At 37.8% G+C, this 27,282-nt stretch overlaps 1 protein-coding gene across 9 annotated transcripts in view; it reads left to right on the forward strand.

Annotated features, from left to right (window-relative positions):
• ZEB1 (zinc finger E-box binding homeobox 1) overlaps positions 1–27,282 on the forward strand; it is a 192,440-nt gene that overhangs the window by 155,452 nt on the left and 9,706 nt on the right. For 8 of the 9 annotated variants that reach the window (XM_074193096.1, XM_074193095.1, XM_074193103.1 and 5 more), the window contains 3 exons: positions 3,800–3,961; positions 12,167–12,369; positions 23,268–23,373. In XM_074193096.1, the coding sequence (XP_074049197.1) occupies positions 3,800–3,961; positions 12,167–12,369; positions 23,268–23,373 (471 nt within the window). The remainder of the gene's footprint in view (positions 1–3,799; positions 3,962–12,166; positions 12,370–23,267; positions 23,374–27,282) is intronic. The other variant, XM_074193104.1, reaches the window with a different exon arrangement.

Genomic DNA, 27,282 nt, shown 5'->3' on the forward strand with positions numbered 1-27,282 from the left:
GGTGTGGATAGAATCTTGGACACAGGTGGAATATGGTTTTGCTGGGAGCTGTGCCAACCAGAAAAGTCAGTACCTGAGTAGCAGTATCAGGATTCAAGCAGATTCTCTAGTTCCAAATCTGTCCTCTCTATATTGCACCATCATGCCATAGACTTTTGCATGCAGTCATCAGAACTAAAAAACCTATTTCCATCATAATGTTTTAATTATGGAGTTTTCTTTTCCACTCATCTGTAGTCACAGATTTTTTTCTTGAGGTTAATTTTTAGCAATAAACCAAGGACCCTTACAAATTATTTCATGTTGTAAAAAGTGAAGATAGTCTTATGCGATAATTGTCATAAATAGATTTTTTTTACTTCTAATAAATACTGGTAGTCTCATACTTGTAATTTCACACTGTGAAACTAATAGTAAAGCTTTGCTGTCTTATTAAAGATAAGCTCCAAATTAATAACTGAAGATGGACTGTATGATGGTAATTTACTGGCCTACAGCAGAAGCTTTGATATAATATGTTCAGCTGGATTATGTGTAACCTGCATAAATAATGTATTCAGCTAAGTAGTTGCTAGCAAATATTTATCATGCCACAACTTATATAAAATATTTAAATGGGGTATTTGTTATTAATCAAGAACTAGTTTTAAAGAAGGCCAAATAAATGGTTTTTATTAGTTTTTCCCAAGGAAATTCCTTTCTGATACCCAAAAAACAATAACCAGAATTGCATCAGGCAAAAGCTACTGAAGAAGACATCCAGAGTTTTGAGGTTTATTTCATTTCACCCTCTCCTTGGTTGCAAGAATGACTCTGTCCTTTTTGCTCCAGGTTCTAAAGATAACATATATTAGGCAAATTTTTGTTAGGATCTATGATTTTAGCAGTGTGAAGTGACAGTATTAGAAAATCCACACAAGCAGAGTAGCTCCCAAACCATCTGTGACTTTGATTTATAAAATCATAAGATCTTAGAACTAGAGCTGGGAGGCTGGACCTCAGAAGACACCTACTCAAATCCCCTCATTTTTCAGATGAGAAAAAATTTTGGGCCAAACATGTTAAATGATTTGTCCAAGGTTACCTAGTGTCTGCAAGCAGGATTCAAATTTTCCTTACTCCACTCCAGGGCTCTTGCCACTATACTGTCTCAATAGCAAGACACTTAGGGATTAAATGATTTACAGTAGAGTAACTTGAGTAATGTTCTTGGTGGAATTTTTCAGACTCCAAGCATTTTCCACTAAGCAAGCCTCTCTTATGTAAACTGTATCAACATCCCTCTAAGAACCCCACCTGGAAGGCATCTTGCATGCCCTATCAGGTCTGCTGAAATTTATCATTTTCACCACTAACACCATCCTCCCAAACAGGCTCAAGAGTAGGAAGAGATGGAGAATTCTTATGATATCTGCTAACTATTGGGTATGTTTAGAGTTAAGAAGGATGGTTAGAAATTTAGACTTTTCCAGCTGTTACAGTTTTAAAATTATTCATTTTATTGTAGCCTTATCTTTTAATTTAAGGAAATTATATGCTTAAAAAAATTTAAATAAACAACAACAGTTACTGTAGTTAATTTTGACTATTTGTCAGTTCTTCCTGGTTTCTATTTTCAATTCTTATAGTTGCTAAGGCTCTGACTGACTACTCTGTAGGAAAAATTTCTCAGGGATCATTTTTTCTTTCAGGATATCTTTCTTTGTTAATAATTATGTCAATAATTATCAATTTGTTAATGATTTCTCAAAGCTTTAAAGATTGTAAGTGAGGAAAGCAAGAAGTTCATACTTCATTTGCAATGACAGGAGAGTATAGATAGTGAAAAAATTCATTGTAATCAAACCAAGTGAATACTATTTGCTGACTATCCTTTTTCATGTGTCACAACTTTAATCATTGTAACAGGATATACTGTTGACAGGTCAGAGTTTTGGAATATCTTTATTTTAATATTTAAGTTTTCAAGTACCTTATGACATGAAAAATTTTCTTTTTCTGTAGAATTTTTAAACATACTTTGCTACACAAAATTGAATTTTAATTTTTGTTTGGTTTTGTTGTCTGTGAACCACACTGTAGAATTTTTAAAATTTTTAATCATAATTAGAAATCAGGCTCAGTAATTAGGGTCTCAAATAGAATTAAAGAGTGCTAAGGGGAGAGTGTTGACATCTCTCTGTCAGACTCTATGCATATCCTCTAACATCAGACTGCTCTGAAGTATTTGTTACCTTTGCTGCTACAGAATGACCATTGTCATCACTGAGCAATAACATCTCTAAATTGCCATTTGAATCTCAAGGAGTATCCTCTGGACTGGCAACCACATTCCTGGCTTATCCCAAGGAACAGTCTCAGCCCCTCACTCACCTGGACTATTGCAGCCACCTCTTCAGTGGTGTCCCCACTTCTAGTCCCTCCCCTCTCCAATTGAGCTATTCTGTTTGTTGATGATACTTAAGAATAACACGAAAAAAAATTTTTTTTACAAAAATAAACGTTCCTAAAAGCACAGATCTCACCTATCTAGCACTTGCACCATTCCTGGCACTTGATTGGATGATTGGTTTATGTTACTTTCTTCTTAGAAATCTTTAATGACTCCCTATGCTTCTAGAATAAAATGTAAACTTGAGGCTCTTGGTCATCTGGATCCTCACTAGCTTTCCAGGTGTATTTGCATTATTCCATACTTGGCACATTTTACACAATCAACAAATGAGCTGTGGTTTGTCCTCAAACTCAGCAGCCCATCTCCTCCTTGTGTCCCTTTGTTCCAGATCTGGAACAGTCTTTCCTCCCAGAACCTCCCCTAAGGCCCCAGTCTCTAGCCACTGTCCCAACCAATGACCCTAACATCTCTCTTAGAAATTAGGAGGCCGGAGGCATAAGATAAGAAGGTTGCCATTGGGAGCATGCTCCAGTTATACTGTGAGGAGAGTGACATTTGGAGAAGTTGGGGCCACCTACACTCTCAGAGCCTATAAGTCAAAGGCAGGATTCAAACCAGGGTTCTGCTTGAATTCAGTCAAAACAAATCTTCTGGGATTGGCTGAATAAACTGTGGTGAAAGTAATGGAATATATTGCTTTCTGAGAAGGAATCTTAGGAAATAAGTGAACTGATGCAAAGTGAAGCAAGCAGAACCAGGAGAGTAGTTTATATAAAGGCCACCACATGGCAGATTTCTGATCCATTCAGTGACCCCCTATCCCAGAGGACTGATGATGAAGTGAGGTCTCCTCCTCTGGACAGACAGGGCATGAGCTCAGGGCACAAAGTAAGATGTTTTTGGAAATGGCCCTGGTATGGATTCTTTTTGGCATGTCTTGACTGTGCCTGGTTGTTACATCATCTTTCTTTCTTTTTATAACAAGGAGATGATGAAGAGGTGAACCATAGTGACACAAATGATAAAAAGACCATTGAAAGTTTTTTTTTTAATTCACAGAAGGGAACAAAAGAAATTTTAGAAAGAAGCACAGATAAGCCAGAGCTTTGAAAGCAACTTTTAGAATTAATATATGCTTTTTAAATGAAGCAGAATGAATTGGAAATTCACATTTTCATTTACTCTTTGTGCTCTGCGAAAATACGCTCCCTTTTTAAGTGTTAGGCTCTGATAGAAATAATAAAAAACAAACCTGGGGGGGTCATTTAATTTCAGATTCAGGCCTTTCCCCACAACACTCCCTTGTTTGTGAGAAGTACATTAAAATTTTCTTTCTATATACTGAAATTCTTTTTAGGTTGTGATGGTGAGCTTGCTCTTTTATAAAACCTGTATTTCTTTTAGTAAAAGAGGATGAATGTGACTCAGATGCAGAAAACGAACAAAACCATGATCCTAATGTTGAAGAATTCCTGCAACAAGAAGATACAGCTGTTATCTATCCTGAAGCACCTGAGGAAGACCAGAGACAAGGCACCCCAGAAGCTAGTGGTCATGATGAAAATGGTAATGGACACTTGGCTATTAAGTACCTCCCATGGGCCATTCACAATCTCCAGGATTCTGTCCAGTTAGTAGAGTCTTCCCACAAAGCTTTGCTTTTTAATATATTTTATTTCTACATATGTGAGTACTTATTTTTATCTCCAGTATGATATAAACTCATTTAGGGCAGACACTGATTTTGTCTTTTGGCCCCAGAGCTCTCACCAGAGCCTTCCATGTGTTTAACCAATGAACAGGCACTATATGACAACTCTGTCCAAATCTTTATGGACTAATTTAATTGACAGATTAATTGACTTTAGCCCAACTTTGGATCCTCGAGAATCTACCATTACCTGTACTGTGCAACTAGGTTTAATGCTGAGTCTCTGTTTTGTTGGGATTTTTTCATTGTTAGCAGTGAAAAGTTAAATGTTGGCTGCTTCCATGACATGGTAGCGCTTCCAGGAAGAAAATGAGCATGAAGCAAAAAACTCACTGGATTTAGAACCCGAGAAAATGGGTTTCAACCCCAGTTTTGTCACTCACTTCCTTGGTCAGTCAATCAGTAAACATTCCCCAAGACATTTTCTCTCTCTTGGCCTCAGTTTCCTCATTTGTAAGATGAAAAGTGAAGCCCTTCCACCTCTCAGTCTATGATCCTAATGATTAGAAATTTTGTCATCAGTTTCTATCCAGGTATGTATTCAATATAATTCTGGAAGAGCTGATCTGTAGGCTCTGGTTATCTTCCTCTATTGTTCAGTCACCAAAACAAAATCTGCTGTTATGGATCTAAATTTTGATTTTTTGAAAGTCTGTATCTTTGCATTCAGTAGTCACAAAAAAAAACTATCCTATTTAACTTTTCTGAAGTTTTTTATTCAGGAGAAGCTATGTGGCACAGAAGTTTGAGCACTGGGCTTAGAATCTGGAAGACTCATCTTCATGAGTTCTAATCTGGTCTCTGACACTAACAAAACATAGTATATTTTGCTCAAACCCCTAATTTTAACTTTTTTTGAATCTCTGTTTTTAAGATTATTTCCAGCAACCAGAAAATTAAGTTGTGCTCTCTAATGTATTCTGCTATCTTATTCTCTTTAGTAGATGAATTCATCTCATTCAAATTCATGACAGTGTGTGTATATATATATATATGTATATATATGTATGTATGTATGTATGTATGTATTCCCATGTCCTATCTTATGCTTTTCTCCCTCTTTCTCCCCACTTCTTTTTTGACAATGAGGGTTTGAAAATTCTATTTTATTTTCAAGTCTACATTCTCTTCTCACGTCTTGTTCCTCTTTCATTATTTCTCACAGCATAGTAGTATTCCAATCATTTTTGTATACCACAATCTGTTCAATTGTTCCCTAATTGATGGGCAAGCCCCTTCATTTCCAATTCTTTGCCACCATGAGAAAAAACTGTTGTAAATACTTTTGTCTATTTGAATTCTTTTCTTCTTTCTTTAATCTCCTTGGGACATGGGCATAGTAGTGATATCACTGAGTCAAAAGGTATGAACAGTTTAATCATTTGGGGGGGGGGATAGTTCCAAATGATTTTCCAGATTGACTGGATCAGTTCACAGTTTCACCAACTGTGTCTTACACCCCACTTATGAGATATGGTAAATGATACCCACTTGTTCCTAATTTCTTACTTGGTAAGAAATTACTTTCTCTTTCTTAACACATAAGAAAATCAATCTTCTGCCTACCTTATTTAGTTTCAAATCTCTCTAATCCTTGAAAACTTTAGAATTCTAAAGTCACTTGTCTCTTCTCCCCCAATGAATATAAAGTCCTTGTCATCCTTCAGTTCCTCCTTGTTTCAGTCTAAAGTCATTCTTGGTACTATAAACCTTTAGCTTTTGCAACACTTTATTCCAAGATTTTCTGTCTTTTTGAGTTGTAACTGATCATTCTTGTGTATTCCTTACTTAAAGTTCTTTGGTATTTGAATTCTTTATTTCTGCCTTCCAGCTGGAAAGAAGCTCTTTATTTTGGAATGTGACCTAGAAGCATTGGATTTTAAATATGATATTTCTGAGAGTTTTCCCTGTTGGTCAAGGGTCAAGAATCTTTTTTGTATCATGGACCCCTCTGGTAGCCTCTCAGAATGTTTTTAAATGTGTAAATAAAATGCATGAGGTTTAATTAGAAAATAAATCATATTTAAATAATTTTTTAAATATTTAAATAAAGATATAATCTTCTCCCATTTAAGTTCATGAACTTCCTGTTTCAGAATTTCTTTCAGGAGATAGCTAAAATATTCTTCCAATTTTCACTTTGCCCTTTGGTTCTAGGAATCTCAAGTTTAAATTTGTGATTTTTTAAAATAATATATAAAGACTCTTTTTTACCATGGTTTTTAGGAAATACAATGAGTCTTAAAATATCTCTCCTTGACTTGTTTTTAAATAAGATTTTTGTTTTTGTTTTTAACCATAATTTTCTTCTTTTTAATCTTTTTATTTCATTCTAATATTTCTTTTCCCATAGAGTCATTAACCTCTGGTCTTTCCTAATTTTTGTGGATCTGCTATTTGGGTAAGGTTTTCACCTTCTATTCCAAGCTATTTATTGTGCTTCCCTTATTTTTATTTTGAGATTTTGTTTTTTATCTCTTTACTTATTCTTAATATTTTTCTAGTTCTTGTGGTCATACCATTTTTTTTTTCTTGAACCTCTCCTTATACTTGTGGAGTTACTCTCTTCTTCTAGGTTTACTTCTTGGTATTTGTTGACCAATGCTATTTTTTTCATAATGTTCATTGTCTTCTGTTTAATCAAATCACCAGCTTCAGTTTCTAAATTAAAATTTTACTTCTCATGGATGGAATAATTAGACCCTATTTGGGTTTTAAGGAAAATTATTTTTCTGTTATATTAATAAACAATTTTTGAACTTGTATCTAAGCGTTTCTTCCTCTTTCTCTCTATTGAGGCCAGCTCCCATGGAAGATCAGCCTCTGAAGGACATGACTAATTGAGATGATCCCTAAGCCTTGGGGAACTTGCTTTTCTATTTGGGGCCAGAATTCAGTCTAGGCGAGTTCTTACTCCAAAGGACATGAGCCCCTGTCCTTATACTCCCACCACTAGAGGTTAGAGTGACCCAGCTCATGAAAGAGAAAACCAACCAGAGTGGTCTAGATGGTGCCAACTGAGTCACATGGTCAAGCATGTTCTCAACAACAGAAGCTGAAGCTTTCTTATTAAATGTCCACCAGTCAGGATTGGTTTTCAGTTATCAAGGAAATTTCTTTTCAAGGATTATTTAAAACTTTAGGATTCTCCATGTCTTTGGTCCTTGGTTACCAAGAGAATGCAATGATTATCAATTTATTGATCATTAGTTAGCCTAATTAATAAATTATTTATTACCCAGACTCTGTCTCTCAGGGTTTTTCACTGACACAGTTTGTGGTGAGTTTCCAGGGTTCCTGCCACTAGCTTTTATCTACCCCAGTTTATCTCAGCTCTCAATGCTGATCAGCTTCATTGCCCCTGGTCAGAGTTCTTTAGTTGGCTGTTCGCAATCAGTGCCCTGGGGACTTCCAGGCTGTCTTCTCTTCCAGTGCCTCATCTGATGACTCTTGATGGATTGATAAGGCTTTCTGTTTCTTAGATCACTGCTGGAGTAAATGGAAAAGAGCTAGACTCCTGTGAACTCTTCCAATTTTTCCCATGATGTATATTATACAGATGTCCTTCTATTGTTAGGAAAGAATATAGGAGATTTAAAGAAATAATCTATTCAAGTGCTTCTTACTGTTAAGAGTTAAAATCATCTGAGTCTTTTTAGTTAAATGACTAGGGCTCTCTAGTGCTATCTCTAAGCTACCACAAATGCACATCTCTTAAGATCTTAAAAATAATTATCTCTGGGAAAATTCCAGAGACATCCAGTCATACAAGCAGTTACCAAGTACCATAGTGTATATATTAAGTTCTGAGGATACAGAAACCAACAAAAAAAAATAGTCCCTGCTCTCAAGGAGCTTATTTTCTTTAGGAAGGATGCTTGAGGAGGTAGAGAGCATTAGCAGCAAGTAGGTAGAGCAATCCAGAATGTTAGTAGAGGATGGGTCCCAGGCATGAGGGAGAGCCTGACCAGAACCTGGAGATTAGAGATGAAATGTTTCAATCAAGGAACAGGAGTAGTGTGTCTTGACTAGGGTACAATACATGAAAGGCCATCTTGGACTGCAAGCCTGAACAAGCAGATTGAAGCTCAATTGGGAGGGGTTCGAAATAGTAGTCAATCTCCTGACATACTTGAGCAAAGACGTGACATGGCCAGTTATCTGCTTTAGGAAGACAGGTGCACACAGAGAGGCTTTTGGAGGAGAGACTGGAATCCCCAAGTTGAATTGTGAAATTTTTGCCATGTCTGGATGAGAGGTCATCTAGATTAGTGGTTGATCGGACAGGAAAGGCGTCAGTTCTGAACCCATGATGTGACTTGTTGACTAATTAGAAATGTAGGTGGGGGATAAAACTAGAGGACTAGATGATGAGGGAGATCCACAAGCACTTGTGATGTTCAAGAGCTTATGTGAGAGATGGAGGCTGGAGACAAAGACCCAGAAGTCCTGGGAGATTATAGGTTTTGATGGTCACCGAGATTTTGTTATTGTCAAAGCATTACATAAATGTGTCAAATACTAATGAGGCCAACAATTATTGGGACTTCAACATTATCAATCTTGACAATTTTCCCACAAGTTTTAAGTAAAGAACAATTTTTTACCAACTCTCCTCAAAAAAGAAGTTTGCCATAGCAGCTAAAGGCCTATAGGAATAAGTGGAAATATGTTAAAGGGTAGTGAACATGAAGTACATGAAATACAAGTTGACTTTTATTAAATAGGAAGCATGATTCTCAAATATACAGTAAAAAAAATTGGTTTAAAAAAACTAATGAAATGTTCTTTTGCTTCTATCTAGAAGGAAACCAAAAATCAGTGAATGTATAAGAAATATAGTAAAACCCTATTAATTCAAATTAGGGGAGACACCCAGAATTCAGGGAAATGAAATGTCCATTTTTAAAGAAATGTTGCTTTGTTACTTTGAAGAATAAGAATGATGGCCATCATTTGCATAATGCTTCAAGGCATACATATATTACTTCATTTTATCCTTACAACACCTCTGGCATAGGTGCATCATTAATTCTCCTTTTACAAATAGAGAAACTGAGCCTCAGTGGTTAAGGGATTTTTCCCAGAGTCACACAGCTAGCAAGTGATTGAGGCCAGATTTGAATTGAAGTCAATAAGCAGTTTGGTCCATCAGTAACATTTATAAAGTGCCTGCTATGTGCAATCCTTGTGCTAGATACTGCAGATACAAATAAATAAATAAAAGAAGAACAGTCCCTGATTACAGACCCCAAAAGAGGGGAGGGGATATAAAGGAGGACTTGGGGGCATGATACAGTACTGCTGATGGGCATGCAGAGCTGGCTGGCCCCGAAGCCTTCTGCAATCCAAGGGGCAAGGGTACTGGAGAGGTGATGGCACCAACACTAAAGCTGTTTGGGACAGGATGAAGAGTGATAAAGAAGTTTCCCCAGAGCGTGATGTCGGGGCGACAATTCCAGGACTGCAACTGGTGGGGAATAACCCTTCCTGACTCCAAATCGAACACCATCCACAATGTCTTAATGCTAATAAACTGTTTCCAGGAAGAGTTCCTTCAAAACCTGCTTCATGAAATTCAGAAAACTGAAGAATTAGCAACATTTTGCATATGAGTCACTAACATCCTAAATGAGCAAGGTTTTCTTATATAGAAGCATATCTTCCTAAAATCTGACTTGTACTCCTCATGTGTTTAACAAACAGGCTTTCTATGGATTAAGCAAAGGCAAACAAGTCCAAAGGTTGAATTATCAAAAAAATATTTAATAAATTAAGGTAATAGAATTAAAATGCAATATTAGTTCATATAATGTCAACCTGAAATGCTCATTGTAAAAGAAAATATTGGGAGAAATAGATTCTTTTTCTAAAAGGACATATGAATTTGAAGTTATAATGAGATATAAAAGTACAGTTCAAAAAAGAGTGATCCTATAGGTATACAGAAGTAATTTTGTTTACTATTAAATTCTGTGAAACAAAAATTATCAGTATTTTAATATGACAAACCCTAATATAATGTAATTTGCCATTTTTTACTTTAAGTATTTTTTTAAAATAGGGAAAAGTTATATTTGGTTGAGGGTGAGAAAAATTGTTTTATATATATATATATATATATATATATATATATATATATGTAGCAAGAGAGTGCATACTCTTTTAGATTGTTGTAATTTTGTTTTTCAGATTGTTAATAATATTGATAGACAAAGCATGGTCTGGGTAGACCTGATCTCAAATCATACTTCCAACATTTTCCTAGAAATTTACAACTGTGTACCTTTGCTGAACTTTGGGGTCTTTGAAAAATGGACAAAATCCCTGTCCCTCCTTCCGCACAGAATAATCATTAAGATCAGTGGTGATAATATGGAAAGCATTTTGTAAAATGATCTATCAGTGGTGTCCTAGACTGAAAGACTAAACTTTCTCAGTGTTTAACCTAAGGTCAAGAACTAATTCAAACACTATTGTCAGACTCAAGTATTTATCTGGAATGATGAAATAATATAAAATACCACCAATAATTTACTGAATACAGTCATTACTAGAAGTTTATCATGTGGGTAGTTTTGTGCGGGGAAGAAAGAGCTACCTTAGAGTTACAACCTCCCCCATTCAAGCCCTGCATCTGACCCAGACTGAATGTCCTGGCCGGTCATTTACCTGCTCAGTTCTCTGTACTAGTCCTATCAGGATGCCCTAGAAGTTGTTTTCCTTGGATAAAGTTCTGATTTAATTTAACCATTTCATTTTTGTCTCTTTTTCATAAAAGTGGGGAGGGGAGAAAATACCATCAATTATTTTAGGTGACCATTTATACATAAACACAAATTTCCTGTGCTAAATTCCCTTTTTTAAAAAAAAATCAATGAAAAAGCATTTCTCTCCCCTCCAAACCCCTCATTAAAAAAAGATAAAGACTTGTAACAAACACACATAGTTGAGCAAAATATTTCCCTATATTGTCCATATCCAGAAATGTGCGTTTCATTTGCATCTTGAATTCAGCTCCTGTCGGTAACCATCCAGCATTTAACCAGCCCCTGCACATGGTGAGTTCATCATCAGGCTCCAAATCACAGTCAGTCATCGTATCAATAGGGGCTCTTAAGTTCCTCCAAGTTTCTCCTCTCTACAATACGGTTTTTGTTGATGTACTAATTATTCTCTTAGCTCTTCTCACTCTCAGTTCCTGCCAGGCTTCCCAGGTTTCTCTGAACCATCCCTCGCTGTAGCATTCCATTTCATTTAATACAAAAGAATGCAGTCATTCCCAGTTGATGTTAAAGGGACGTCCATGCCATCAACATCTGCCTGGGGAAAAAAAAAAGCCAAATCACAAATAATTAGAGTAAATTAAAGCAACTCTAAAGATTCACTTAACATCCATTAGATTGGCAGAAATGGCAAAAGGGTGCCTTCTGCACTGCTGAAGCTGAGAATTTGGTGAATAAGGCTAATTTGCTTTTGAGAGCAAATTCCAGAGTCCTGGAAATCAGGTTGGAGCTTTGCCCCTAAAAGGCAGTAAATTGAACATAGCATTTGCCCTAGCAATACCTCTGCTAGGGCTATACCTCAGAGACATCAAAGGAAGAAGAGGACCCATGTCAAAAATAAGAGGCAACAGGTAGCAAAGAACTGGAAACTAAGTTGGGAAATGACTCCTCTGAATGCAGTGTGATTCTTCTCTGCTATAATAAACATTAGGAGTTGTCTGTCACAGTTACCTTCCCAAATAAAATACCCCTTTAGGCAGTTAGCTTCACACAGAGAAGAGCCATGTTCCAGAGGGCCTTCCCTGTGGGCACTGGAGAGAATGGACAAAAGGACGAATGTTTGAGCATCAAGGAGGCCATGGAAGGGAAGCATGGCACCTCCGTGGCCTCACATGGCTACTTAGTGAATAGAGAGGAGGCTTCACCCAGGGGAGCCTTCGTCCTTGAGGTAGAGGCCAGCTTGGCCACCCACCTGGCTGACACCCATGTTCTGACTTGGCTAGGCTCGCTTGTCTTTTCAGTATTTTGAAATCAAACTGTTCGTTTCTCTTACAGGAACACCAGATGCATTTTCTCAACTTCTCACCTGCCCATATTGTGACCGAGGCTACAAGCGCTTTACCTCTCTGAAAGAACACATTAAATATCGCCATGAAAAAAATGAGGACAACTTTAGTTGTTCGCTGTGCAGTTATACATTTGCATACAGAACGCAACTTGAACGTCACATGACATCCCATAAATCAGGAAGAGATCAAGTAAGTGAGATGGCAGAGCCTCCCCTCAGGTGTTGCTTTTACAGATGGATAAGCATCAGCAAAATTTGGTTTAAAAATTCAAATCAGCCTTTTATTATAGTTTAGACATATAAGGTCTACACCCAAGAAAAGGGTCAATCCACTCAAAACCTTACTTATAGGAGAGATCCTAATTGAACAAGGCCTTGCTGAAGGGGGGGGGAGCATTTCATTCAGCTTCTGTATTTCTCCACAATGCTATGAAGGAGTTTATCTTTTCTAGTTTTCTTAATACCATAATTCTATAATTGATTTGACCAGTCAAGTCAGCAACCATTGATTAAGCACCTGCTGTATATGTGCTGGGTACTAAGCTTGTCCTGGGAGCTTCCGATCTAAGGGGAGACCAAAGCAAAGAAGCCTGCATAATTGCTGTAGAAAAAGCATAAGTTGGAGGCGTTTTCAGAGGGAGGGGCCTGCCAGAGGGGGCAGCAGGGGGCAAATAAGGGGGAGCCTCCTCCAAGCACAGGGGTAGCCTCCTCCAAGCACAGAGGCAGCACAAGGAGCTGGAGCCGGGTGCCCCTGAGTCAGAGAACATCTCGTGGGAAGGACTATGGTTGGGGAAAGGGGAAGAAGTGAGGTGTCTGGAGACTGGAAAGGGCAGGAAGGCTTTAAAACAACAGAAGTTTCCACTTGTTCCTGGAGGTAATAGGAGTCATGGAGTAATCTACTTTAAGTCTTTGCATGTAAACACTTGAGAAAAAAAAGATGCTCTTACACAAAATAACACAATGGAATAAATACTGTATTGGCAGGAAGTCCAAAGTTACTACAAGTTCAATTTCTGCAATTATGTACTGACTCTTTACTGAGTAGAAACCATTAATACTATATTAAAGTTGTTAATTTTCCTTTTTGAGAATTAATGTGTTGATGGCTTTTCCTAGGTCCTTTCTAGGACCTCTGTTTTTGGATAGATGAAGCATATCATAAATTCCGACTGTTGTCCCATTGTTGTGCTGAAGACTAGGGGACAAAAGCAAAATAAACAGTGCTTGACCTCAGGGAGCTTATATTCTATATAAGAGACCACATTTGAGGTTCCCAGTAGGGAAGAAATAGGCACACTGGCCAGTGAAGTTGGCAATTCTGAAGCTGTTGAAGCCAAATAATTATGATTATAAACTCAGTATATTCAGTTGGTACATTTTAAGGGTATTAGACTGATCCTTCACCACAGAGATCATTGCCAAGTCAATGTCCTAGATAGATATGGAAGTCTTGTTTAAAAGTTACAATTCATACCTTACTTAATTTTAAAACTCATAAATGGAGCAAAGCTAGCAGACTGGGCCAGTATCAAGTAATGTGGGAAGTTCAAAAATAGTCAAGCAGGACCGTGGCCTTGATTATTTCAGAAGCATCCCATGGAAAGATTTACCTCTGCAACAGGCTCTAGAGACAGATTACTAGAAGGAGCCACAAGAGACACCAGTTCTTGAGGAACATGAGTCTCTAGTAACATAAGACTGGAACCAGTGCAGTTAACTGAGAGGTGGACTGGATACATCTCAGGTAAACCCATGATCAAGTCCAGAGAAACCACTAAAGCCAGGCAAGACAAATCCAAAGAAAGCAAATAAGTCATGACCCAAGAACACAGGAGGAGCCAGGGAAATCAAGCATCTGGAACTCACTTGAGAATGTCTGGAAAATAGAGGGCAGAGTCCAGGTCAGTAAGGGTCAAAATTGCCTAGTCTGGATGGAAGGACAAAAGAAGGGGAAAGTAGCCCCAAAAAAGCCTAAAGGGAAGAAATGGAGGGCAAGTCAAAGGAAATAGAGATATTTTCCAACTTTGGAATCAGCTTCTGAAACTTTGAATGGGTGACTCCTCAAATCCCTTCTGCAGGAGGCAGCTGACCAAAGGTCCCTACTATAGGATATCTGACAGAGGGACTGAATTCTAGAATTGGTTCATCTTATTGAAGTTTAAAGAGTTAAGTCACATTTTCCACACACCCCCACCATGAGAGCTAAGGCCAGGGAAAGACATGTTCCAGAAGTCAAGATTTTCCATCTTAATCTCTATAATAGAGCATCACCTAGCCCAAGGTCTTGTTGCATGCTATAGGTGCTCAATATTTGTTGATTTGGTATTAAATTAGCTAAAGCCTCTTGTGGAATAAGTAAAGGATAGAAGAGACCACAGTTTACCACCAGGCTACATAATAAATCTTGTAGCCCATAATCCCAAGAGTCTATCCAGCACTGGGTGGGGGGGGGGGAGCTTCTGAGGGACCCCAGCTAGGCAGAGAATTCCCCAGAGAGGAATTTGTTGGATCCAGAGCAAAAGGGCTATTTCTTCTCAAATGTATTCTCTATGTATCTAGATTGCTGTATCGTTTGATCATCTTCCCTTCTCTTCCAGGAGGAAAATTTCTGAAATAGGACAGTGTAGTGGGAAAAGAACCCTAGACTAGGGGTCCAAAAACATGGATTCAGACTGTGTCTCTGCTACCTATGAAATTTTAGACAAGTCATCTCTCTAGGATTCAGCTATAAGATGAAGGGGCTCCAACTTTTTGTGATCCAAAAAACCCAGTATCAGAAGACTTTAACCTTTAAGAAGGTGTGTTTTTTTGCTAAATGAAATATGAATGCTATCTTTTAAAGTCATTTATCCATATCTGCCTATCCAGGGAGACTATTGTATTTTTAGTAAACATTAATTTTCAACTCCATTAAGAATAAAAGGTGAGCATAAATTTAGTTTTCTGTGTTGCCAACTGTTAAACTGAAAAGAGATGCTTCTAAGCAAATCATTAACTATATTTAACATCCTTTGTGGTTTCTTAACAATATTAATATGCATCAATGCTTCAAAAAATGAGTGAGTTCATCACCAGCATAGCTCTTAGCTTCTCCATACCTCTGTAAACTAGAGTTTCTGTGGCGGAGATCACCTAACCCAGGCATCTGGGTGGCTGTAAAGCTCTCACTAATTAACCTGGGTCTTAGAAGACAGTACCTCACCGTGTCCTTAAGGCATTCTGCTTTGCTCAGAGCTTCCAGAGCTTGCTTTCTGCTGGCATAACCCTTGAAATGCAAGATTCCAGCATCCCTCCCATGTCACAGTGAGGCATAAGAGTAGGACTTTAGTAGTAGAATGTTGATATATTGCTTAATGTTATGAATAAGGACAGTACCTCAGTACTGTGTAGAAAGATTACTGTTATTAGAAGGAAAATGTTAAGTTTCTAAACTGTACTTGATTTTTGAGGGGGAGAGAAAGTAACTTCAATTTCAGAGAAGTACAAAGTGAGGTCTTCTGCAAATGGTGAAAGAGAGAGGTGGGATTGGGGAAAACGAGAAAGTACCCTACCGAACAAAAAAGATCAATGAAAGGGTTGCTTTGCATATTTAGATGTCTTTTATTTACATATGTCCTCACTATATTGTAAACTTCTAAAGATTGGGAATTAGGTCTGGTTCATCATGTCTCTCACAGGACCTTATACTTAAATATTGAATATTTAGTGTGATCGTTTTTTGACTAATTGTAGATGACAAACAGTTAAATTCCAGATTTGAGTTGAATTCCAGATTTTTATTTTTAACTTCAGCAATTTGTAATCTGTAACTAAGACTTAAAAAAGAGTTGTGCAGAGATCATGTTTGGTTGTGAAAATGTACAGCAACTTATTATGATTCTAATTAACTGTTGCTTCTTTCCCAAAATAAGTATTGTATACTTTTGAAAAGAAAGAAATCTTCATTTTCCTCATAAGGGGCTATTTCATAAGATATGAACTTGGAGCCAGAAGATTTCACTTGGATCACCCCCCCTTATTTTGTAGATGAGGAAGCTGAGGTCCACAGGAAATAATTGGAACTGGTCTCAGGCTTTACAGGTAGGAAGGAGCAAAATGGGTTCAAAATGACATAGCATACTGCTAGTTCAGGGTGTGTTCCCTTCTTTTGTTTTTACCAGCTCTTTACCTACCAGCAAGGCAGGGTGGCAAGGCAGCAGTTTGAGGCTTAGACCGAAGAAACACTGGGTTCAAGACCTGACTTTGCAATTTACGCTGGGCAAGTACCCCAGAGAGCTCTCTAAAGACTGAGCCACACTGCAGAAATCACACATCCTCCCAAAAAAGCACCCAACAAAAGGAAAACAATTCTCCAAACTAAATAAATGAGCAAAAATAATAAAACTATGTCCACTGTTTTTCTTTTCTTTCCTTTATTTGTGTAAGGGAAACAGATATCATTCATATATGTGTGTGTGTATTTCTGTGTGTACGTTTTACACACACATATCTAGCTTGTAATATTCAGGTTTATAAAAGATGCTGAATTTTTAACATTTTAATATTCATGTTTCCTATAACAATTCCATAATTTACTTATTACTTTGTTCTTTGAAGTAATATCAACAAATTACCTGTTGCCTTTTCCTTTTAATCATTCAGAGAAACAGTGAACGATTTCTCCCACCTTGTTTTACACTAGAGCTCTGGAAACCAGTTGACCTTATTTCCCACAACTTAGCACTTAACATTTGACATAAAACTTGAATTTTAAAAATTTAAACCCAATTATAGTGATTTCTGCATAAATGTTCATAATTAAAAAGTAGACTGGGATACACAAGGGAAGCATTGTGGAAGAGGTGAAATTTGAGCTTTGCTTTTGACAGATGTGGTAGAATTTTGACAAGCAAAGATTAAGGGAGGACATTCTAGTCAGGAAGAATTTCATAATGAAAGACACAAGAGCCGAAGAATGCTGTCCCCTTTCAGAATGCACCTTGACTAGATTATGGGTATCTAAACTAGAAAAAGTATGTTGGCCCCAGAATGTAGAGAATACAGTTGCCAGGCTTTATTGGTAGGCAACAGGACTAGGAGGACAGTTTTCAAACAGGAAAGTGACTCAATCAAAAATAAGAAAATGATTTTTGACTATGGTCTATAGGATGGATTGAGGGGAGGAGAGTAGAGGCTAAGAAATCAGCTAATAGATTATTACAGTTATCTAAGTAAGCATGAGAGATGTTAAGTGCTGAACTAAGACCATAACAGAGAATGGAAAGGAATGAACTGATACAAAAGAAATTGAAGGGAGAATCAACAGGATATAATAATTTGGAAGATGTGGGAGGAGGAAGACCGAAATACAGCGAATTATCTATTTCTAGTCATCTACATGAAGGCAATCATAATGATCCCAAAAAGGAGCCTAGAATAGATTACAATAACTTGGGCATGAAACTGAGGACCAGAATAATGTTCGTTAAAAACAGGGGATATAACAGAGAACATTTGATTTGGGAGGTGAACATTTGTTCTAAGATGGTGTGTGAGAATACACTTATCATTCTGGACCATAGCATAAAATAAAAGGAAGACATTCCTGGGGGAGGGAGGCACCAAGAAAAACTTTACCTGTCATCTTACAAAAGTAAAAGACTTTAAAAATAAAAAGAAATTGGGAAGAAAGAAAACTATTTCAATGAGATACTATAAAGAATGGGTCCAGTAAAGTAAGGCTAGATAAGATACTACAACTTCACAGGAGATAAAATCCAAGAAAAGAGCCTATATATAGGCTATACATGTCAGCATACAAAATTGCCTAAATCCAGGTACCCAACATCAGTAATGATAACTCCTAATCAAGGAAACAACATTGATTGTGTAAATATTAGACTTGAAGGGATAAAACCCAGGACTGAATTTTGATCCATGTTGCCTAAAGAGAGAAAAGCAGCAGATCTTAGCTTCCAAATTGATCCAATTGAGATTGGACCCCCTGGGCACATTCCCCACCCCCTACACTTCTAGTCTGGGTGAGTTAGAGAGACCCAATCTTAAATGAAGATTGAATGAAAAGAAAGAATTAGGATAATACTGTGGATTAAGAATTTTTGATAAATAGAAGTCCATGAACCAGAAGAAGCAAACAAAATTGAGAATTTGGGGGTGATGATCAGTGGACTAAAAAACAAGTAGTTTTGTCAGCAGGAATAGGCTCTAGACTACTTAAAACTAAAAGGAAATAAATGAATAATGGGCTCAGAGGCTTGCCCTAGAAGTGAGGGGTCCTTGATAATGATAATAGTAGCTAACTTGTTTTCCCTGAAAGCTTGCCAAGCACTTTGCATGTGGACCCCATGAGGGCAGGTACTGTTGGAGGTTCCATTTTACACAGGGAAATGGAAAGGGGAAAAAAGTTTGGTGACTTGCACCCAGGTCCCCCAGTGTGAGGTAGGTTTCCAGTCCTGTACTCAATGCATTCTGCCCCCTGGCTCCTTCATTTATCTGGACACTGCTGGTGCTTTCTCTTTGCCAAAAGCAGAACAGCTGATAATTTGTTTAAGACCTTAAGCCCTTGGTTTCTGCCAGGCACTTTGATGGCAATTTCATCACTCAAAAGATAAAAGGACCAATGGGAGGGGGTCATGGGGGGGACTGGAAGGAGTGGCTACAGAATTCTATCTCTTTCCACTGACAGAAACTGGTAGGAAAGGGCTATGGTGATATAGGAAGTGACTGCTAGCTCCTGGAGTTTGGAATAGAGAAGAAAGAAAAATCCTAGCATGGACACTGGATTTTGAGAGAGCAGATTTCTAATGTTGGTTGGATAGGGTTCCACAGACTAATTATCCAAGTACTGATGAAAAATTCTCAAGAATGAAATTCTGAAGACAAAAAGTAAAACAATTTTGATTATGAAAGACAGTGGGAACAGTTGTTGACCAGTTTATATTTTTAAAGTATGTATGGAAGCAAGGGTAGGTGACAGGATGAAGACACAACGTAGGCTATATGTAAAAATGACTGTCCATATTAAAGCTGACAGTGAGCCAGGTGTGGTGAGGAATAGCCAGGACCAAAGAAGAAGACGGGGCATGGGAGGAAGGGATGATAGTGACTGACAAGAGAAAGCAAAGATGGCCAAGCCTTTCTTCTCCTTGTTTTCTCTGCCAATATGAATGACTTTAGGACTAGAAATGACATGAGGCTTGATACCAAAGAGATAAGTAAAAGAACACCTAACTGCCCTTGATTAATTTGCATTACCTGGCCCAGAAGAATGACATCTTAGGAACTAAAAGAATTGGCCAGGTGGAATTGTTGAGCCACTATCAGTGATGCCAGGAAGATCACAATGAATAAGACCGCAGGAAAGCAAAAGTCCCATTTTTTTTTCAAATAAGGGAAGAGAATAAAATAAAAAACTATAGACCAGTGAATTTTTATTTCACTTCCTGAAGAAAATATAGAATAGATCGTATAAAGAAATATGTAGTGAATATCTAGCAAAAATATCTGCCTGGCTTCATCAAGAAAAGGTCATGCTATATGAAATTTAATTCCTTTTTTTCAACAGTCACAGCTCTGCTAGATCAAGGGAATTTTATAGAAATATGGTTTACTTAAATTTTTACAAAGTTTGGTAAAGCACCCTACAATCTATTTGTGAAAAGACTAGAGGTATGGGGTAGATGATGATAACAAGATGAATTTGGACACATTGAATATCTAGACTTAGAAAATAGTAATTAAAAGTTCATTGTCAGCCTGTGGAGTACCCCCAATGTCTTTTTTCTATTTAAGGACTTAAATAAAGGCATAGATGACATCCTTATCAAATCTGAAAAATGGCATAACACAGTGAGGAGGAATGGCTAACATTAAAAAGTAAGGTTCAAAAATATGTTTACTAATCTAATGGTCCAAATCTAATAAGAAATTCAGTAACAATAAATATAAAATCTTATACTTGGGTTAGAATTCTTGCAAAAATTCATCTTCACAAGGATAGGCTAGGCTGGAGGGGGCAATTGTTTCTGAAAAAGAGGGTCCTTTATTGAAGTTAAACCTAAATACAGTTTCACAGTGTAATGTAAAGGTCACCAAAATGAACTGAAATTTGGGGTGCATTCAGTGAACAGCATAATTTCCCTAAAGATAGCTGTGATCCTAGTGTACTCTTCCAGACCATATCTGAAAATTGTCCTCTATTGGGGAAAGCACAGCCTAGGGAGAAGGGTGCCAGGATGGTGAAGAGCTTGGAGACCAGGGCATAGAAGAACCAATCTGAAGAAACATGGGATGGGGAGAGAGATAGCTTTTGTCTGTGCAGCAGAGAGATCACGCCTGTTCTGTTTGGACCCGGGGGGTAGAGCTAGGAACTGTAAATGGGCATTATGCTTCATGTCAGGAGAGTTGTCCAGATCATTAAAGTTCTCCCAAAGTGGGGGGGGGGGGCTCTTAGTGGAAGTCTCCCATAGTGAAGCAGAAGCCTCTTGAATGCAAGAACTGTTTGATTTTTGTCCTTGATTTAGCACAGTCAGCATTTGTGAATTAATTGTGCAATGTCTGCCTAACTAATGTAATGTGGCAATGCCTCTCTGGCTACAGGGGGGGACCGATGAATGCCAAGACCCTTTCCATCAGCCGCCATGAAACAGAACTGAGTTTTGAAGCATGGTGACTGTGGCAATGGAGGTGCCACCATAGAACAAAGAAGAGAAGAAGGAAACCTGAGAAGGGATGTGGAGAAAAGGAAGGCTACATTGGACTTTGAGACATCAAGGCTAGATTTAGGGATCTGGCAGCTGTCGACCTGTGGTGGGGTTATGGCGTAAGCATGAGTATAATTAAAGCAGGTCCAGACCATAATCTTGAAGAACACCCCATGTAAGGTGTGAAAAGAAGAAATAGAAAAAGAACCTCAGAGAGGGCAGAAGACTACCAAGAGAGCACCTACCATCTAGGGGAGATCAGCACCCTGGAGTTCAGGCAATAATGCCAAATACTTAAGATTGAACCGAAAAAAAAGACCACTGAGTTTGATAAATGGTATTAGCATGTGATAAATGCAGAAGCAGATCAGGGGCACAAACATAGAAGCCAAGTGGGGGGGGGGTCCCATTTGGAGAAGATTCTAGGTTTTCCCCAAAATGACTATGGGATTTAGAAGGAGGCTAGGCATGAGATCAGAATGGCGGTGGCATTACCAAATCTCTATCCTCAGACCATGTTAGACTGCAGGATAACCGCCTTTTGCTGTTCTCACCCAATATTAGGTTCTAGGGATTATTGCTACTTTATTAACACTGTATTTTCATTTTTTAAGCTTCAGCACTCAATAGGTATGGAATCAGATTTTCTGAACCAGACACTTGGATTAGATGATCTTATGACCCAGAATAAAACAGAAATATTATTTTGTCCTTTCACTATCCTCCAAACTAGTCATGCTCCATGAGTCTTGTTCAGAATTCCTGTATCTGTGATTCTCTTTTTGTCTAAAGCTTACTGTCAGTATTTTAAAATAAAGTATAGAAGGACTCACTCTGGCCTTAGAAAAATGGGAAGTTAAATCTCCTCTATTTATTTGCAAGTTACAATTTGTGAACTCTGGCAGTTTATATTCAAAGATTTCTTCCTTTATCTTACCCATACTCTGAGTTTCTTTTAAAAAGGAATATGCTATCATTATAAGAAAATCCACTTCTTACTAATCCAGCAGACAGTTGAGAAAGGGCTCAGGATGGAGTATTTAGCTTTTCCATAAAGGGTTCAGTTCCTTTAAAGGATTCTTTGATATCTGATCTCTAATTTGCTCAATTTGATCTGGACCTTCTGACAAAGGTAGGGGAGAATAATTTCGATGTAGGCCTGCACCATTTCCTTGTGTGATTTTTTTTCTGGCTCCTTCTGGGTTATATTGTCATTAAAAAGTAGAAATAAAGAAATGGAAATTCAGCAAAGGAAGTACTGCCATAAATAATAGGGAGCACAAATCCTAGGAATCAAGCTGTTGATTTTTGTTCCAACTCTGATGCTAATTCATTGTGTGACCCTGGGCCATTACTTCCATTACTGGACTGGATGACATCTGAGATCCTAACGTTGGTTTTTGTGGTTTTCTTTGATATCACCTTTGTCTTTCCTATAGACTCATTAATAAAAAGTAAAAGTAGAAATAGAAAAATGGAAATTCTTAGCAATTGATTTCAAGTCTTTTTTGGAAATGCTGAGTTACCCTAAGAGGCTTCTGGCTTAGGCAATAGAGGGGCTATTCTAGATGTAGGAAGACCCAGGTCTCACCTTGGATAGACTGGTCACATAAGCTCTTGGTGTCCTTAGGCAGTTCTTTCTCCCTAATCTGATGAAAACACAGGTCAAGACCAAAACCAACCAACCAACCAAGTCCTTACTTGCTTAAGGAATGGCAGCTGTTGTTCAGTTGTAACAGTTTCACATTGTTATTTTTTAGAAAGTTTCTCTGAACCTAGATATATTCCCAAAGTAATGGATGAAGTTAGAAAATTTTGGTAAACTAAAAAAAATGGAGTCTCCATTTCTTTAAGAAAAATATGCTGCATTCGTTTAGTGAAATCCTACTCTTGGGAAGGTTAGACAAGAGAAGAAGTATGGTATTCTAGGAAAGAGGACTGGTCTTGGAAAAAGAAAACCCTGGATTTGAACCCCACCACTGACTGATCCTGGACAAGTCACTTAAATCTTTGTGTGTCTTTCTCCATATTTATAAAATAGGATAAAGAATACCTTTAGTAGCTATTTCTAAATAGCTTCAGATGAGTTGAACTGCTGTATAATGGTGCTGTGGAAGGAATACTAACCATGGCATCAACTGGGGTTCCCACTCCAGCCTGAGTGACCTGGAGTCATTCCCTTGACTTCTCTTGGCTCCAGTCTTCACATTTGTAAAATGAGAAGTTTGGAGGAAATAATCTCTGTGGTCACTAACTATACTATAGTGTAAGTTGATGTTAAAAAATGTTAGAAATATTTATCTAAATTTTTAGATACACTTTATTATTCTCTTTTATATTCACAACTCTTACACTATGACTAAATCCCAATTTTTATTTTTTACAGAGACATGTGACCCAGTCTGGGGGTAATCGTAAATTCAAGTGCACAGAATGTGGAAAAGCTTTCAAATACAAACACCACCTTAAGGAGCACTTAAGGATCCACAGTGGTAAATATTGTGCCTATCTCTATACAGTGTGGGATTGAATACATTTATTATACACTGCATATTTTGTATTAAACAGTATTATTTGGTAATTAAATTGTGCCACTTTTCTACTTATTACTACATCCAGTTAGGGCAAGTAGAAGAAGGCCAGGCCAGATATGACCAAAGAAATATCACAGAAATCCTACTTCCAGATGAAAGGCGCCTTTCACTTTAGGAGCCCATAGACTGATTTCAATGATGTTGTCGTTGCTCCAGTTCATCTTCTGTAAATCCCTCTAGACCCTAAGCCACATCCACAGAGAAAGAGCAGCAGATGGACACACTGGACTGAGGGATGGACTTAGGGAGAAAGTCCCTGAGCCCAGGGCGTGGGGACCAGGGAAGTCCCAGGAATGGGGGGGGGGGGGGGTGAGATGTGTAGCCAGAAAAGACTCCAGAGCAACAAGTAGAAAGTGTATTGGGGACGGAAGGGAGAAGCAGCCTCCCCTAGTGTGTAGTGTACTGGAAGTCCCCCCAGGGTGTGAGCTCTGGACATGCAGTGGGTACCTAGCCAGAAGAGAAGAAGATAAATGGTCAGGATGGATGGGGGCATGGACATGGTCTGGTCAATCTGGAGCCAGCAGTGGACAGTGGGTTATATGTGAGTTTGCACTTACCAACAAGAATACCTCAGGCCCAGGGCAAGAATGCTGCCTAGTTTCAGCAAATAGTTGTCCTTTGAGGGTGAATTTGATTTATAAAAACAGCAAAAATCACTCAAAACTATGTTGGGAGAATAAGGTGATTTGTTGTTGAGTAGTTTTTCAGTTGTGTCTGACTCTTTGTGACCCCATGTGGGGTTTTCTTGGCAAAGACACTGGAATGGTTTGCCATTTCTGTAGCTTCTTTTACCAATGAGGAACTGAGGCAAACAGGGCTAAGTGACTTGCCCAGGGTCATACAACTAGTAAGTATTTGGGGCCACCTTTGAACTCCATTACCTGTACCACAAAATTGAAACTCAAAAGCTCTCTGATACTAGACAAAATTGCTTTTTGGCAGTATGGTTAATATATCAACTCCCATCAAAGCTTCCTTGAAAGATAATATGAATTCTGAAATGTTGGGTTTTTTAAAAAACAATCTCAAATCACATCTCCTATATGATAATTTTTATAATTAAAAGTAAATCCTGCCTTACAAAATCTTCCAGATAAACATCCAAATCTAATCAAATGAATAAATTCAGGATTATTATCTGTATTTCAGTAGAATTTCTTGAATAGCACTTTTCCATAGAGCATTTAAGATTATGTTTGTTATAAACCATTTATCACTTAACAAAAGATCTGATGACATTCTCCACTCCAACACCCCCCCCCCAAGAGAAACTAAGCTAAAGTACTAAGAGCCTCTTTGAAGTGAAGAGCAGTCAAAAATAACTGAAAAGTGGTTCTGAAATTATAATAAGACTCAGTGGGGGACAAAAATCACTAGGAATTTCTCAAACGCAAAATTATTTGGTAAAGCAAAATATTCTATTGCTTTTGACATTAAGAACATGTATTTTCTCTGCTTAGAAATGCCTTGACAGCAAACATACATCATTAATTTATAATATAGGGAACATATGCCACAGTACAATCTTCCCAGTTAGAAGATAAGTCATTGTTTTCCTCAAGAAAATTTTAAGATCTTTTTCCTTTCTGCTGAACATTCACCTTGCTCCCTTTTTTTAAAAAAGTGAACCAGGGCATTGAGAACATGGGAGTGGGGTTGGAGAAGAGGCATAGATTGACTGGAAAGATGGGGGGGGAAGATTAATGAGGGACTAAGGAATGAAAAAATGGAAATGAACCAGAAAAATAACAAATGGAACTGTGAAGAAGTAGAATCAGTTAAAAGGTGGAATACCCATATATACTAATTAGCTACTTAAGAGGAAAATAGACCCACAATACCTGTATTTATTTATAAAGTGCTTCCTAGTGGAAATAATAATCATAAGCATTTTGCAGAACTTGAAAATTTGCAAAGTTCTTTACACATATTTCTTTTTATCTTCCCAACCACCCTGGGGTGGGGCTATTATTATTCCCATTTTATAGACAAGGAAACTGGCAGACAGAGCCTAAGTAATTTGTGCCAGATTAATAAAGTGTCTGAGGCTGGATTTGAACTCCGGTCTTCCCGTGTCCAGGTCCAGCACCCCATCCACTGCACCACCTTACAAAAACTTAAATAGAAAGTTTAGTGGTATCCAACTTGGCAGTTAGCCTCTGGGGGATTGAACACAATTCTACTCATATTAAGTGGATCTTAAGAGATTTTCAAGGAAAAAAAAAATCTAACGATTAGAAAAGTGGTTTTATTTGGTTTTTATTGGGCATGGTGGGGTTGGTACTGGACCTGTGGTTTCATCAATTTAGGGGATTCCTTCCACTTATAAACATAGTCAACTCATTCTAGTTTGTAGTCACAGAGAGTTGATCAAAGGCTGACTAGCCCATGGTGACATAGCCAGGATATTTCTCTCCTTTTGGGGCTTAGTTTCTTTTGGTTTTGGTTGGGCAATGATAAATGATTTGTCCAAGATCACACTGCTAGTAAGTATCAGATGTCTGATACTGGATTTGAACCCAGGTCCCCCTGACTTCAGGGCTGGTGCTCTATCCACTGCTCCACCTTGCTGTGCCAGCCAGTATATCTCTGATGCTGAGCTTGAATCCCATCCTGCCCTACGCTAAGACTAGCTCCCAGCCCTCTGGTTCACCTATTTCAGTGACTATAAAATTTTGCAAACATGTATTTTATCCTATTGAAAAGTTACTGCTAGATAACAAACTAGGATTTTCCCTTGTAATGGCAATCTGGTTTCATTTTGGAAATGAAGTCCTAAAAACATTTAGGGTGTTGAGTATTATGTGTAAAACATAGCATTCATTTCACAATTTTTTTACACTCCATGCCCAAAACTCTTGGAAACTGATTTAGTTACTCTTCCCATTATCTGGTGAATGCCACAGGCTCCCTTCTTTTCCTAGAAAATAGTAATATTTAAGCTTTAAACAGTTCCTCTCTGAAGAGGAGGTTAGAATATATAAGTTCTAATATCCCTTCCAGTACTAATTTAAAGAGTTGTTTAGAATTATAAGGAGACAAGTTAACATTTCTGAAGGTCTAATTTTCAGTTCTATGCTCTTGGATTTTTAATTTTAGCATAGGAATTTTCTTTTTTAAATTCTCAATGAGAAAAAAACCTGGCACTTTGTCTTTATATGATGCAGTTAATATGAGTTATAGATCATAAATATTTCTTAAAACCTATGGGAAATAGCACATGAAGGACAGTGTGGCCTTAGGTAGGAGCCAGCCTCAGAGTCAGAAAGGCCTAGGGTAAGATCTATCTCTAATAAAATGAGCAAGTAGACCCTGGCAAGACCCAAAACCTCACAATGCCAGAGCAGATGGATCTTGAAGATGGTCACTTATGGAGTGGGTACTAACCTATATTGGGGAAGAGAGTTTCTTCATCCTAAAGCAACTATACTCTGGGGGGGGGGGGGGAATGGGTGAATAGGTAGATAGATGTATATGAAACATGTTCAGAATATTTATAAAATTTTCTATCTTAGAATTAAGAGAAGTTGTGCTTTGTTTGTTTGTTGTCATGGGAAATCTTTTGAAGATTGTTTGTTAAGGTTGAATATTCAACTTTTAAAGAATGTCAGCTAGGTCTCTCCTCTATTCTTCCCCTCCCCACCCCCAGCTTTAGCCTACAGTTAATCCCCCCCCCTTTAAATTGACTAGCTTAAGATAAGTTAATTGTATAGAGCTGATAAACCAGAGTCATGAAAACTACTGACTTGAAAGATTCTGAAGCTGAACCCAAACACTAAGGGAAGATTATGTTGGTCTCTCTAATTA

Source organism: Macrotis lagotis, chromosome 7, assembly GCF_037893015.1.
Source record: "Macrotis lagotis isolate mMagLag1 chromosome 7, bilby.v1.9.chrom.fasta, whole genome shotgun sequence".
Taxonomy (NCBI): domain Eukaryota; kingdom Metazoa; phylum Chordata; class Mammalia; order Peramelemorphia; family Peramelidae; genus Macrotis; species Macrotis lagotis.